We start from the raw sequence: 12782 nt of genomic DNA, 5'->3' as shown, positions 1-12782 counted from the left end.
AGAGAATGTGTTTCCACTGCTCCAGAGTCCAATGGCGTTGAGCTTTACGTCGCTCCAGCTTGTGTGTGGCTGCTCAGCCATGGAAACCCATTTCATGAAGCTCCCGACGAACAGTTATTGTGCTGATTTTGGTTCCAGTAGTGAGTGTTGCAACCAAGGACAGACAAAAAAAAATGTTTACCCCTTTTTTTCCCCAATTGTCTCATCGTTGCAACTCCCGTACGGACTCAGTAGAGGCAAAAGTTGAGAGCCTCGTGTCCCCCGAAACACAACCCAGCCAAGCCGTACTGCTTCTTGACACAATGCCCGCTTAACCCGGAAGCCAGCCGCACCAATGTGTCGGAGGAAACACCTGGCGACCATGTCGGCGTGCACTGGCCCGTCACAGGAGTTGCTAGAGCGCGATGGGACAAGGACATCCCTGCCGGCCAAACCCTCTCCTAACCCGGACGATGCTGGGCCAATTGTGCGCCGCCCCATGGGTCTCCTAGTCGCGACCGGCTGCGACAGAGCCTGGACTCGAACCAGGATCTCTAGTGGAACAGCTAGCATTGTGATGCAGTGCCTTAGACCACTGTGCCACCCGGGAGGCTGACAGACTATTTTTTACACGCTTTTCAGCACTTGCCAGTCCCGTTCTGTGAGCTTGTGTGGCCTACCACTTTGTGGCTGAGCCGTTGTTGTTTCTAGACGTTTCCACTTCACAATAACAGCGCTTACAGTTGACCAGGGCATACATTGATGAACTGACTTGTTGGAAAGGTGGCATCCTAAGACTGTGCCACGTTGAAAGTCACTGAGTAAGGCCATTCTACTGCCAATGTTTGTCTATGGAGATTGCATGGCTGTGTGCTCACTTTTATACACCTGTCAGCAACGGGTGTGGCTAAAATTGCCGAATCCACTAATTTGAAGGGGTGTCCATATACTTCTGTGTTTATAGTGTATAATCAAACACTCTCTGTGGTAAACGAAGCTTCTGGCAGTTTCTGAAGCCAATGTGCCATGTTGAATATATTTTCTTCCAATGAATTTCGCTCTAGCATTTGAACAGTTTTGGTTATAAGCTATTATGACCCCATTTCTGAAACATAAGACTCTCTTGAGCATGGCTTTCTGTTCCCCTCTGATCACGGGCCGTGTTAGAAGGGAGTGTCAAACAAAAAACGCAATTCGGCCCCGATAAGAATATAATTTGCCCTCAGAAAAGCCTCAATTCGTCAGGGCATGGACTCGACAAGGTGTCGAATGCGTTCCACAGTGATGCTGGCCCATGTTGACTCCAATGTTTCCCACAGTTTTGTCAAGTTGGCTGGATGTCCTTTGGGTTGTGGACCATTCTTGATACACATGGCGGGGAAACTGTTGTGTGAAAAACCCAGCAGCGTTGCAGTTCTTGACACAAACCGGTGCACCTGGCACCTATCCTAAGGCGATTTAAATATTTTGTGTTGCCCATTCAGCCTCTGAATGGCACACACACAATCCATAAACTTCTGTTATGAGTGTGGGAACTTCCTGCCTCTACCAAGCTGCAGGAGACAGTCTTCTGGTCCCACAGCGAGGAAAGAGAGGAAGAATGCATCAGAGGTTGAGGTTGAATTTCATGACGAGTGATTTCTGGGGTAGTGTTAAGTGTGGAGGTGGAGGCATTGAAGTTGAAGATTCCCAGTGTTTGTGACGCCTGCCATTTGGTGCGACCCAGACCTGGTAGTGAGCGTGGGGAAGTGAAGGAGTCACTGTCAGTTTTTAGACAACGAAGTCATGTTAGGATATATTAAGTTATCCTGTTTAGAGTTTTTGAGCCGAACCCACTGCAGTGTTTCAGGTTCCACTTGTATGGTCAGTTGCAGCAGTGTGTAGGATGGACATTCCAAGATGTGATAGTGTGCAGGAGGGCATGGGACAGATGAATGTGATGTTTTGGTGGGACAAGTTGTGTGTGTGTCAACTGTAGGAGTGCCCATGTAGCTGGGGATAGGAAGTGTGTGTTGTGAGAGAGGCAGGTTGAGGTGGTCAGAGTAGTACAGAAGTTGTCATATGCTACGGGAGTGAAGAAAACAGGAGGATGGGTTAAGGGTGAGGGATCCTGAGAGGATGACCTTGAATAGTAGATATGTGTAGCACAGAGGGATAGGTCAACAAGTGATATATGCTTCAGTAAGGTTGTATTCTTAGTGTTCATACAGTGCATTCTGAAAGTATTCAGACCGCTTGACATTTTACACATTTTGTTACGTTAGTCTTATTCTAAAATGTATTATTGTTTTTTTCCCCTCAATATCCCATAATGACGAAGCAAAAACAGGTTTTTATAAATTTTCGAAAATGTATTCCATTTAAAAAAAAAAACATAATCACATTTACATAAGTATTCAGACCCTTTACTTTGTCGAAGCACCTTAGGCAGCAATTACAGCCTCGAGTCTTCTTGTGTATGACGCTACAAGCTTGGCACACCTGTATTTGGGGAGTTTCTCCCTTCTCTGCATATCTTCTCAAGCTCTCTCAACTTGGATGTGGAGCGTCGCTGCACAGCTATTTTCAGGTCTCTCCAGAGATGTTCAAATGGGTTCAAGTCTGGGCTCTGGCTGGGCTACTCAAGGACATTCAGAGACTTGTCCCAAAGCCACTCCTGCGTTGTCTTGCCTGTGTGCTTAGGGTCGTTGTCCTGTTGGAAGGTGAACCTTCGCTCCAGTCTGCCTTTTGGCACCTAAAGGATTAGATGCAGTGGAGGATTAGATACCGTTCCATTTATTCCTCCTATAGTTCCTCCCACCAGCCTCCTCTGTTTAGGTGGTAGGGTAAAAAAAAAAAAAAAAAAATCATTGTGTGGATCAAAATATAATGGCTTTATACCCCAGTCTAGTTGGTGGCGGTAATGCAACATACATTGGATGCCATCTGCCGTTAAACCTCACCGAAGAAGAAGGGTTGGGTCCAGTGGTAGCAAAGATTTCTAACTAACCCAAGATAGTTCATCTGTATCGTTTACAGTGGAAGCAAATGAAGCATTGTGGGCAGAACAAGCAAGGAGGTGGGTAAAGCGAATCACGAACTATCGAGATCCTATTGGCGCGTTGTAGCATATATTTGCATATTTCCATTAAGGAACGCCTCCTCTGTGAAGTGCGTGTGTACACAAACTAATTTCGACCGTGCACTCCTAAACAGCAATTTTAAAAAATAATTTGGGAAAAAGTGTAAAGTATATAAACCTTAGTGCACTGTGTTCGTAACACATTTTAGTTTGGGAACATAAAAATGAATTGAGATCAGATGTTTCATCGATTAGAAAATTAGCAGAACGTTGGACCAGTTTAGCCGACTTCCATCCATTCCAACGACCCGCGACTGGACTTCCTCTCACCACCATGTTTGGTGGTGAAAAAAACATTCTTCACAGATGCGTCAGATTTATGGCCCTTGTGAGGTGTCTGGGTTACCCCTTCAGTCTGTGGTGCTGATAGTAGTTTCAGCATCCAAGGAGGCGGGGTAAGGAATGGAACAGCGGAAGATTCAAAATGGACGAAAACGTAAGGTAGGCATATCATCTAACAATTGTGACCGCCAAACAGTTTGCACTGTGCATGATAACAACATAATTACACTCATTATGTGGACATGACTGTTGCTATCTCTCAGATACGCCTAACGTTACTCAACCGGCTGGAGAGAGATTTTACTAGCAACTAGCTAGCTAACTTCCCTAGCCATCTAGCTAGCTACGTTCGTTACTATCCAGCTACATACTTGATCGTTATAATGGGTTTGCAAATTGGTACTTGCAAGACTTAGTTGCTTGTTGGCTCTTTGACACATCAGACCTGAACATTATTTTTAGGTAACATTAAGTAGTTAATTAGCTACTAAACAATAACAACCAGACTATTTGTCTCCACTCTCTCCCCTCCCACCCCGGATGGACCGTGTGCAGTGTAGTGAACTCTCAGGACCCTGCACCACAGCTGGTCATCTTCAACCCAGACTTCTTTGTGGAGCGTCTGAAACATGAGCGTCCCCAGGTGTTCACCGAGCTGGTCCTCAGTAACATCACCAGGCTCATAGACCTGCCAGGGGATGAGTTTGCCCAGCTCACAGGAGAGGCAGACCCCAGACTGCCCACAGCACACACAGGCTTCCTACGCTCTTTCAACTTCCTCAAACGCAAAGGTGAATTAACCATAATGTTGTGTACTCTACACACACACACACACACACACACTGAGGTCTTTGTGTAGTTTGCAGTCTGTGCATTTCAAATGTCCTGTGCTGTCCATTCACTACACATCTTTTTTTGTGGTGATTTCCAGATAAAGGAGTGGTGTTTGGTGCTCCTCTGACGGAGGAGGGCATAGCACAGATCCACCAGCTGATTGAATACCTCAGCAAGAGTGAGTTCTACAGTTATCCCATCTTTACAAGTTCACCTTTCAGCCTGCATCTAGAAAGAAACATAATTTGCTTTCAACGTTTTGTAGAAGTGTTCTAATTTTACCAGTTCATGTCCTATTTCTGTCCTCAAAATCCTGGCAGGAGCACCTAATAGGCGTTCTGTGTGTTATTTTCTGGCCCAGTCTGTCTAGTGTTAATATCTCGTCTTTAAGTCTGAGCGCTGAATGAGTGAGTAGGTATGAGCTCATGGTCTATTTCCTGCTCTAGTGATGTCAACGTCTGAAAGTGGACACTGGGATAGAGCAGGGGAGTCAATAATTCATCTGAAAACACTTTACTCTCCTTTTTTCTGTTTCTGTCTGTTCTCTCCTCTATTTTGCATTTCTGTTTGCTCCCCCCCATTCACTCGCCACTGCTTCTCTCACTCTCATACACCTAATAATCTCTTCCCCTTATCTCTATCCATCTGTAATCCCTCTCTCTCAGATCTCCATGTGGAGGGGTTGTTCCGTGTGCCAGGCCACAGCCTGCGGCAGGCGGCCCTGCGAGAGATGTTGAACGCCGGGACAGAGATAGACCTGGAGACTGGGGACTTCCATCCTAATGATGCTGCCACCCTGCTTAAAGCATTCCTAGGAGAGCTGCCTGAACCCCTACTCACACACAGACACTACCACGCCTATCTGAAGATAGCAGGTAACATACACAACAAGCCATATAACCTAAATATACACGAGTACACCCCCTCCCCTTGCCCTCAGAACAGCCTTAATTTGTTTGGGCAAGGACTCTACAAGGTGTTGAAAGCATTCCACAGGAATGCTGGCCAATGTTGACTCCAATGCTTCCCACGTTTTTTTCAAGTTGGCGGAGTGTCCTTTGGGTGGGGGCCTGTTCTTGATAAACACAGGAAACTGTTGAGAGTGGAAAAACCAAGCCGCGTTGCAGTTCTTGACACAAACCGGTGTGTCTACTACCATACCCAGTTCAAAGGCACTTAAATATTTTTATCTTGCCCATTTACCCTCTGAATGGCACACATGCACAATCCATGTCTTAATTGTCTCAACGTTTTAAAATCCTTTAACCTGTCTCCTCTTCATCTACACTTATTTGAAGTGGATTTAACAAGTGACATCAATAAGGGATCATAGCTTTCACCTGGTTCACCTGTCATGGACAGAGCAGTTGTTCTTAATGTTTTGTATGCTGTGTAAGTGTTAAATTTTAAACTATTTGTGGATGCAAGTCTGCCAAAAACCAAACGTTATGAAAATAGGGGTGATTATCTCCAGAGCTGACCCAGTTTGATGAGAAGGGGAACAAGACTTCAGTGCCGGATAAGGAACGTCAGATCGAGACCTTCCAGCTGCTGTTCATGCTGCTGCCTCCAGCCAACTACAGTCTGCTCAAACTGCTCTTGGACCTGCTCTACCACACCGCTCGCAACCAGCACAACAACAAGATGTCTGCCATCAACCTGGCCACCATGGTGGCTCCACACATCATCTGGCCCAAACATGTACGTCTTGTTCAAACCAAAGTTTATTGGTTGTGTACACAGTTTAGTAGATGTTATAGTGGGTGCAGTGAAATGCTTATGTTACTAGCTCCTAACAATGCAGTAAAATGTCAAACCAGACAATTACTTTCTCTCTCCCTCCCCCTCACCATTCCTCTCTCCCATTAGTTGATTATTGTTGTTTCTTCTCATTAGTATTGTGTGTCTTTTCCAGGTGCAAGCCAGTGACCTCCAGGGGAATATTAAGAAGCTAAACAACTCTGTGGCTTTCCTCATCAAGCACTCACAGAAACTCTTCAGGGTGAAAATTGACTGGCTAGCATTCATTCTCCAGTAGCCATTTTTAATCAATATCCCTATTCATTACCCTCCCCTCTGTCGCACTCAATCATCTGGGTTCTGGAACAATAACTGTCTGGGGATTTTCACCTGAGTCAATACTGTGTCTGCGTCAGTCAATCATTTCACATGTCAATCACAGTTTGGTCGCCTGAAACCTGTGAGTTTTGTTTGTCTAAACAATGACAAAGGTGGTAATTGTCTGTGTTTTTCCTCAAGGCTCCTGCGTATGTCAAAGAACTCGCCCGCATGCATTTTAAAGGATCAACCACCTCCCAGTTTACGGTGAGTACACTACAGAAACTCTGTCTAGTTGATTTCCATCACTATTTGACTGTTGGGCAACCTAAATCGATCGTGTCTTCTATCAGGGAATATCTCAAACTCAGCGAAGACCTGTTATCAATTCACTCCTCTCCTCCCTACCAGGATGGCCTGGCTCTGTGTGGTGTGGGTGCTCACCCCTCCCCCTCTAAGAGGGCTGGTGGGGCTGTGACGAGTACAGACGGGACCACCAGCAGTAACACACACACTGAGCTGGCCCTCAGAGAGCTTTACCAACAGGTCAGCAGCATGCCTGAGTCTGCCAAGAAGAAGAAACTCATCAGACAGGTGGGACACACACATGCCTACACCTGTATTTGCAGAATGTGCAGAAATAATGAGTGTTTGGCCAAAAGGGTGGCAGGTAGCCTAGCGGTTAAGAGCGTTGGGCCAGTAACCGAGAGGTCGCTGGGTCAATTCCCTGAGCCGACTAGGTGAAAAATCTTCCAACGTGCCCTTGAGCAAGGTACTTAATTCTAATTGTTCCACGGTCACCATCAATAATGGCTATTCGCTGGCCGTGACCCCACTCAAGGTTTCTCGGGGAGTGGAATATGCAAAAACAAAAACATTTCACATGCATATACTACACACTTGTGAAATAGGATAAATGTACAGACCCACCTAATTATTAGCATTATTATTAAGACTTTCACTGTTTTTGTGTGTTGTGTAGTTTGCTAAGCAGATCCCTGGGACGCCATTGAGTGACCAACAGACACTGTACTCGAATAGGAAACATCGCCGCTCACGCTCCTTTGGCGGAATCCGGGTATCATCCATTATTTAAAATAATAGCTAAATGTTCTGTCAATCCCAGGAAGATGTTAGACAGGATGTGTGATTTTTGAGAGCTATGTTTGTGTGTGTACCAGAGGAGAGCGTTAGGTACCCAGGGCCCGGTGGAGAAGTCTAGCAGTAGCCTGGTGACTCCAGGACCCAGCAGCTCAGCAGACAGACAGGAGGAGGAGGACAGCAGCTTTGGATGGGTAAGTACTATACATCTCCATAGCTGAATCACTGTATGTGTGCGTAATAGGAACGGTATAGTGAAGTGTTACTTTGTCTCAGGTTCAAACCAAACAAATGAAACTGTCTGTTTGCCTGGTTAGCATCATGATTCACAGCTATAAACCTGTCACCAGTGGGTGACTGCGTCGTTCTCCCCATTTACTAATATGATAATAATGGTAGAATATGGTCATAATATGGTAATTTAGAGTGACATATATGCAGGGCTCCAACCCACAGTCCTGGTGAGCCAGTTAAACCATGACTACTGCGTTGTGGTATGGATGGAGTGTATTACCATTAGCTCACCAACCAGTGGCTAACCACAGGGCAAACTCCCTCCCTAAACTCTCCCCAATGGGGTTTATTTGAGTGACATTTTCGGATGGGTTTGGCGCCAAGGTTAAGTAGAACGGACTCTGAAATACATGAGGTTATTCTCTCTCTTTTCTCAGGATTCCTCGTCTCTTAAAAGGATGTGCTTCTCGCCAACGCAGGAGACGTCGGTCTAGCAGTCAGCTCAGCTCATCCACAACTTTCTCCTCTCACTCTCAAAAACATTTATCTAACTTGGTTTTAAAATGAATCTTTTAACAAACAGGGAGACACCCTGAGAGAGTTAAACAGTCAAGTCATTTACAAGCCAAATAATGTGTTGTCTTAAAAGCAGTAGAACCATGTAGACCAGTAAATTAGTTTTCATCTCTTCCTTGTTCTGTTTGGAAAGACACAACACATGTACACCTCGGTCATTCTGGTCAAGTAGGAGTTAGAATGACTAGAAAAACCAGTGAGAACCAATTGAAAACCCACATTTTTGTGGTTTAAACTTTTGCATGTGTTTTGAGTTAGTTACTACTGTGTAGAGCATGCCATGTGGACAAACATTGTCTCGGGTAGGTAGAAGTAAGCTGGATCTATAGGGAGTTTGTGCTGGTTTGTAGTAAACGTTTAAGCTAAGCAAAGTGTTTTGAGTGCCTTAAAATTATATTAGCAAAGTAGTAAAGTTAATGTGTGATGCATTATATTGAATTGAATCTTTATTTAAGCCTAAGTCCCATTTGAGATAGTTTAATGTATTCCAGTTGGTGTGACTGTGGAGGCAGTAGCATCGTCTAATGTGTTCAGACTGAGCAGAGATGAGTGTGAAAGAAAGATAGAGGGAGAGGTGAGTGAGAGTAAAGTCTTGGAACATGGTATGTAGGGCTATGACTGGTTTTCCTGGTCTGGTCATGTGTTAAGGAAAACCTAGTAGATGTGAATGAGACCGTAGGAGTAGCTAATGGTCTGCTGTTATTACAACGTGTGTGAACTCACTGTTGCTTTGTTTGGGAGTGTTTCTGTAGCCACGGTCTTAATCTGTCAACACTGATTTATTTTTATTTTTTCTCTCTTTTTTTCTGTCTCTCTTTAAATACTTTTTTCATTTTTACTGTGTTTGTATTTTTAACTTTTTTTTCTGAGACTACAACCAAAATGTGTATTAATGGTATTATTTTTTATCCGCTTATGTTTTATGCAATATCTGTCCTTTTTGATACTGTTACAGAAAAGTTTTTCTATGCAATCTGTTACAATATTTGTTATTTAATATCACATGTTTTTATCCATGGCCTATCTGCATTGGTTCTGTTTATAGCTATTTTCAAAACCAGTCAGACATTGAGTGCTGAATCCTGACAAGATTCAACCATATCTTCACACAAATTCTCTACCAACAATAATTTTTTATTTTTACGGAAATGTGAATAATTTACATCTGTTTCACGATTTCCTTTTTCTAGTGGCAACATTAACTTAACATTTCAGTGTCGGCGGCATTTCCATTCTACTGATCTGACTATTGAGCATCAGAATTATGTCTGTCAAGCTGTTTCAATGTGAATGTGCTACACTTACAACAGCACGTCTGTCATTATTGGCGCTACTGTGAAGCTATGCAACAAACTGCCATTAAAATACAATGAAACAAACATCTTTATTTCCTTTGTGCACAAATAATTTATTTATTTATTTAACTAGTCAAGTCAGTTAAGAACACATTTTTATTTACAATGACGGCCAAACCCTCCCCTAACCTGGACGACTGGGCCAATTGTGCGCCGCCCTATGGGACTCCCGATCACGGCCGGTTGTGATTCAGCTCGGGGACTCTACAGGGTCTGTAGTGACGCCACTCGGGAGAACTTATTGGTTGTGTGAAATATTGATAATCAATAGCGTTGCTACTGAGAAGCTATGCAACAAACCGCTGTTCAAAGACAATGAAACGAACATCTTTATTTCCTTTGTGGTAAAATGTGTTATTGGTTGTGTGGAATATTGATAAAAGAGGCAATGTTTTAAACTGATACGATGTCATGCTGAAGATTGACCGTGATTGAAGATTTTATAACATAGCAAGGTTTTATGTACATGTTTGAACATTTAATTAATTCACAGGTATTTGGTGAATATTTAGTTCTCTTTGATTTTGTCTGCTTAACTGACTGGAACTAGTGACCGGTCTGCAGTGACCGAGTGTAGTTTAGTTTTAACCACAAGATGGAGCACTTGAGATGCAAATGCTCAGCCTTTTGTAAAGATGCCCTGAAATCACTTTGGTAGATGTTTAGTGTTAAATCTTTTCTCACAATTATTTTTCAGCTTGGAAACGTGTAGAATTTTACTTTGTTATAACTGAGATGTTCCCGAAAAAGGGAATGTACTTTTCAATAAGAGTGTTTATCTTGTCCCTGGTAGTTTATGAAAGTGTGATATCATACACTTTCCTTACATTCCAGGAGCAAAAGTCTAAATTAAAATGCATCTATTTTTGTCTGCAGTTTATTTTTCTCCTGGAAATTCTGTGAATAAGCATTAGGTTATGAAAGAAAGGGGGACAAGGAACTAAGAAGTTATCCACAATGCAGGTGGTTGGAATGTGTGTGTCATGATTGTGTTGTTGCATGTTTGGTATTAGAAGTATACACAGTGCACCTGTGTGTGTGCACATGCCTCTTAATGTGTGTGTGTCGTGTATGTTGTACACAGGTTTTACAGCCCTCCAGCAGGGGACTGCTGCCACTCTCAGGTCCTGTAAATACACAACAGGACAGCAGTGACTGTGCTGGAAATACCAATGGTCACTACTGTATATAGTTACCAGGTCAAATTCTGGTTTTATTTAGAATGTGTTCTCCGCCCATTCTCAGTCAGACACACATCCATGCCAAACTTTGGTTTTAGAGAGAACTTTTATTTCAAAAAACTTTTTTTTTTAATCCAGTCGGATAAACACTCCAAACAGCCTACCCGACCACACGGAGGCAAACCATTGCCTCATTTTGTCATTCCAATCCCATTCTAATGATAAAACTGTGGGGGACCAAAATGCAATTTTAGAATGTGGGTTGGACATGTCCCCAGTGAAAGTTGCGTCCCTGATACATAGTAGTGTTTTAGATTAATTAAACTTCACACAACTCTTCTATTTTCTCCATTTGGTAAACTCTAGTTACTACTAAATTACTTCACAATTACTACACATAAAAGAGACATGCACCTGAGCCTTGAGGTTGACTTATTTTATTTCCTATATGAGTTGTGGTACTGTTTGCTAGTACTCTTAAGTGCAAATTGGTGTCGTCTCTTCCCACATCTCGGACAGAGAGGTGTGTAAGTGTATTCCATTCACAGCTCTGTAAGAGAGTGGAGGGACAGGGAGAGACGCCCTAAACACCACCCTCTCCCCTGTGTTCAGGACCCATGTTAGGAAGATCTATACAACACTGACACTTTTACTGGGCCAGATGGATCACTCTCTCTCTACTACGTGTGCGTGTGTCTGGCGGGGCCTAGGAAGAACGGAACACACTTCTCTTTTTGTTCGTACAGTACCTCATCTCCATCAGTCTCTCTGTCTTTTTCTCCTCCTTTTTCTTTGTAAGCCAGAGATTGGGCTTCCAGGGTTCTTCAGGTTCTGTTATAGTGTTTTTACGTTGGGATGGCTCCACCACAGTGCGTGCAGGAAGAGCCGGAGCACAGAGGACTTTATTTCATTGTTTGGAGAGAGGTTGGAGACTAACCTCCTCCTAGCCACCACTATGGACTTCAACAGTCTACTAATGTCCAAGTCCTTATATTAGGTGGTCATAAATGTACATTTTGTATGTATGTATTTAAACACACATACGTACACTTACACAGACCCTTGTGATACTGGGGACAGGGGTTGAACAGTGTCACAGGTTACTGCTCTCTGCTCTATACGGGCTGCCTGGAGGCAAGCCTGGGAGAGAATGAAACCGAATAAAGGACAGAGAGAGAGTTGTGAGGGTGAGAATAAGAGAGAAAATGAGGGACTAAAAGACAGATTGAGAGAGAATGAGAGAGTTCAGGCAGGGTTCTGTGTGTGTGTGTGTGTGTGTGTGTGTGTGGAGGGGGGGGGGGGGGAGGAGGGAAAGAGGAGGGGGAGGGGTGGAGTCAGGGGTCTGCTATTTGTAGCTCCTTGTGATGGATGACTGCTGTGTGTGTAGGAGAGAGAGATAGGCTTTTCTTCATTCTGCTCTATCCCCATTCCCCCTAGTCAGACAAGCAGAGCAGAGCGGGACAGAGAGAGAGAAGAGTCGTGAGCGAACGAGTGCAGAACAGAACAACTCCACAAAGAGAAGAGAGAGGTGGATAGTTCCCTTTGCGAGAAAAAGAGAAGAAAATCAAGCCTTTCAGAATACATTACCAACTGAGGACATTACTTATTTCTAGCCCTGTTTTATGTTGTAACAGTGAGAGTTCTTTCTCATTCTACGTGAGCCTACACACTGATTGTAAAAAACTTGTATTCTGTAGTAGGAATTGGGGATTTTGCAGAGAGAAGGAGAAAGAAAGAGAAAAGGCTTTTTTGGAGCCAGGTTTTGAGAAGCAGGAGGCTGCAGTCGTGGAGATCATGCCTGGTAGAGGAGCTTGTTCTGGGGCAGGCGTGGGGAGGTTGCCTGGGTACTGGGTCTGTGTGCTGGTTCTCTGTGCCCTGGTGACAGGCTACGTCAGCTCGTGCCCTGCCCTGTGTACCTGCAGTGGCACCACGGTGGACTGCCATGGGCTGGGCATCAAAACCATGCCCCGGAATATACCCCGCAACACCGAGAGACTGTAAGTGTTTACTTCTGTACCATACCTGTGTGTGTTTGTGTGTCCGTCTGTCTGTTTGTCTCTT

General features: G+C 44.0%; 2 protein-coding genes across 10 annotated transcripts in view; both read left to right on the top strand.

Moving 5' to 3' along the window:
- Nucleotides 1-3114: 3114 nt before the first annotated feature.
- LOC110502678 (rho GTPase-activating protein 19) lies at nucleotides 3115-9564 on the top strand. The gene is made up of 11 exons (XM_021580903.2): nucleotides 3115-3541; nucleotides 3938-4173; nucleotides 4314-4394; nucleotides 4882-5091; nucleotides 5691-5917; nucleotides 6132-6218; nucleotides 6476-6541; nucleotides 6686-6868; nucleotides 7257-7352; nucleotides 7456-7569; nucleotides 8047-9564. Exons 1-11 carry the CDS (start codon nucleotides 3525-3527, stop codon nucleotides 8101-8103), a joined length of 1374 nt encoding a protein of 457 aa, XP_021436578.2. The 5' UTR covers nucleotides 3115-3524; the 3' UTR covers nucleotides 8104-9564.
- Nucleotides 9565-12104: 2540 nt separating this feature from the next.
- slit1a (slit homolog 1a (Drosophila)) overlaps nucleotides 12105-12782 on the top strand; it is a 163775-nt gene continuing 163097 nt past the window's right edge. For 6 of the 9 annotated variants that reach the window (XM_036960393.1, XM_036960389.1, XM_036960386.1 and 3 more), the window contains exon 1: nucleotides 12106-12718. In XM_036960393.1, coding sequence (XP_036816288.1) covers nucleotides 12516-12718 — 203 coding nt within the window. In that variant the 5' untranslated portion in view covers nucleotides 12106-12515. Of the gene's footprint in view, nucleotides 12719-12782 lie in introns of all 9 variants that reach the window. The other 3 variants (XM_036960387.1, XM_036960388.1, XM_036960391.1) reach the window with 2 other exon arrangements.

The sequence above is a fragment of the Oncorhynchus mykiss genome, chromosome 23, assembly GCF_013265735.2.
Source record: "Oncorhynchus mykiss isolate Arlee chromosome 23, USDA_OmykA_1.1, whole genome shotgun sequence".
Classification (NCBI taxonomy): domain Eukaryota; kingdom Metazoa; phylum Chordata; class Actinopteri; order Salmoniformes; family Salmonidae; genus Oncorhynchus; species Oncorhynchus mykiss.
The sequence above is the reverse complement of the archived record's forward strand: the minus strand, read 5'-3'. Positions and strand labels throughout refer to the sequence as shown.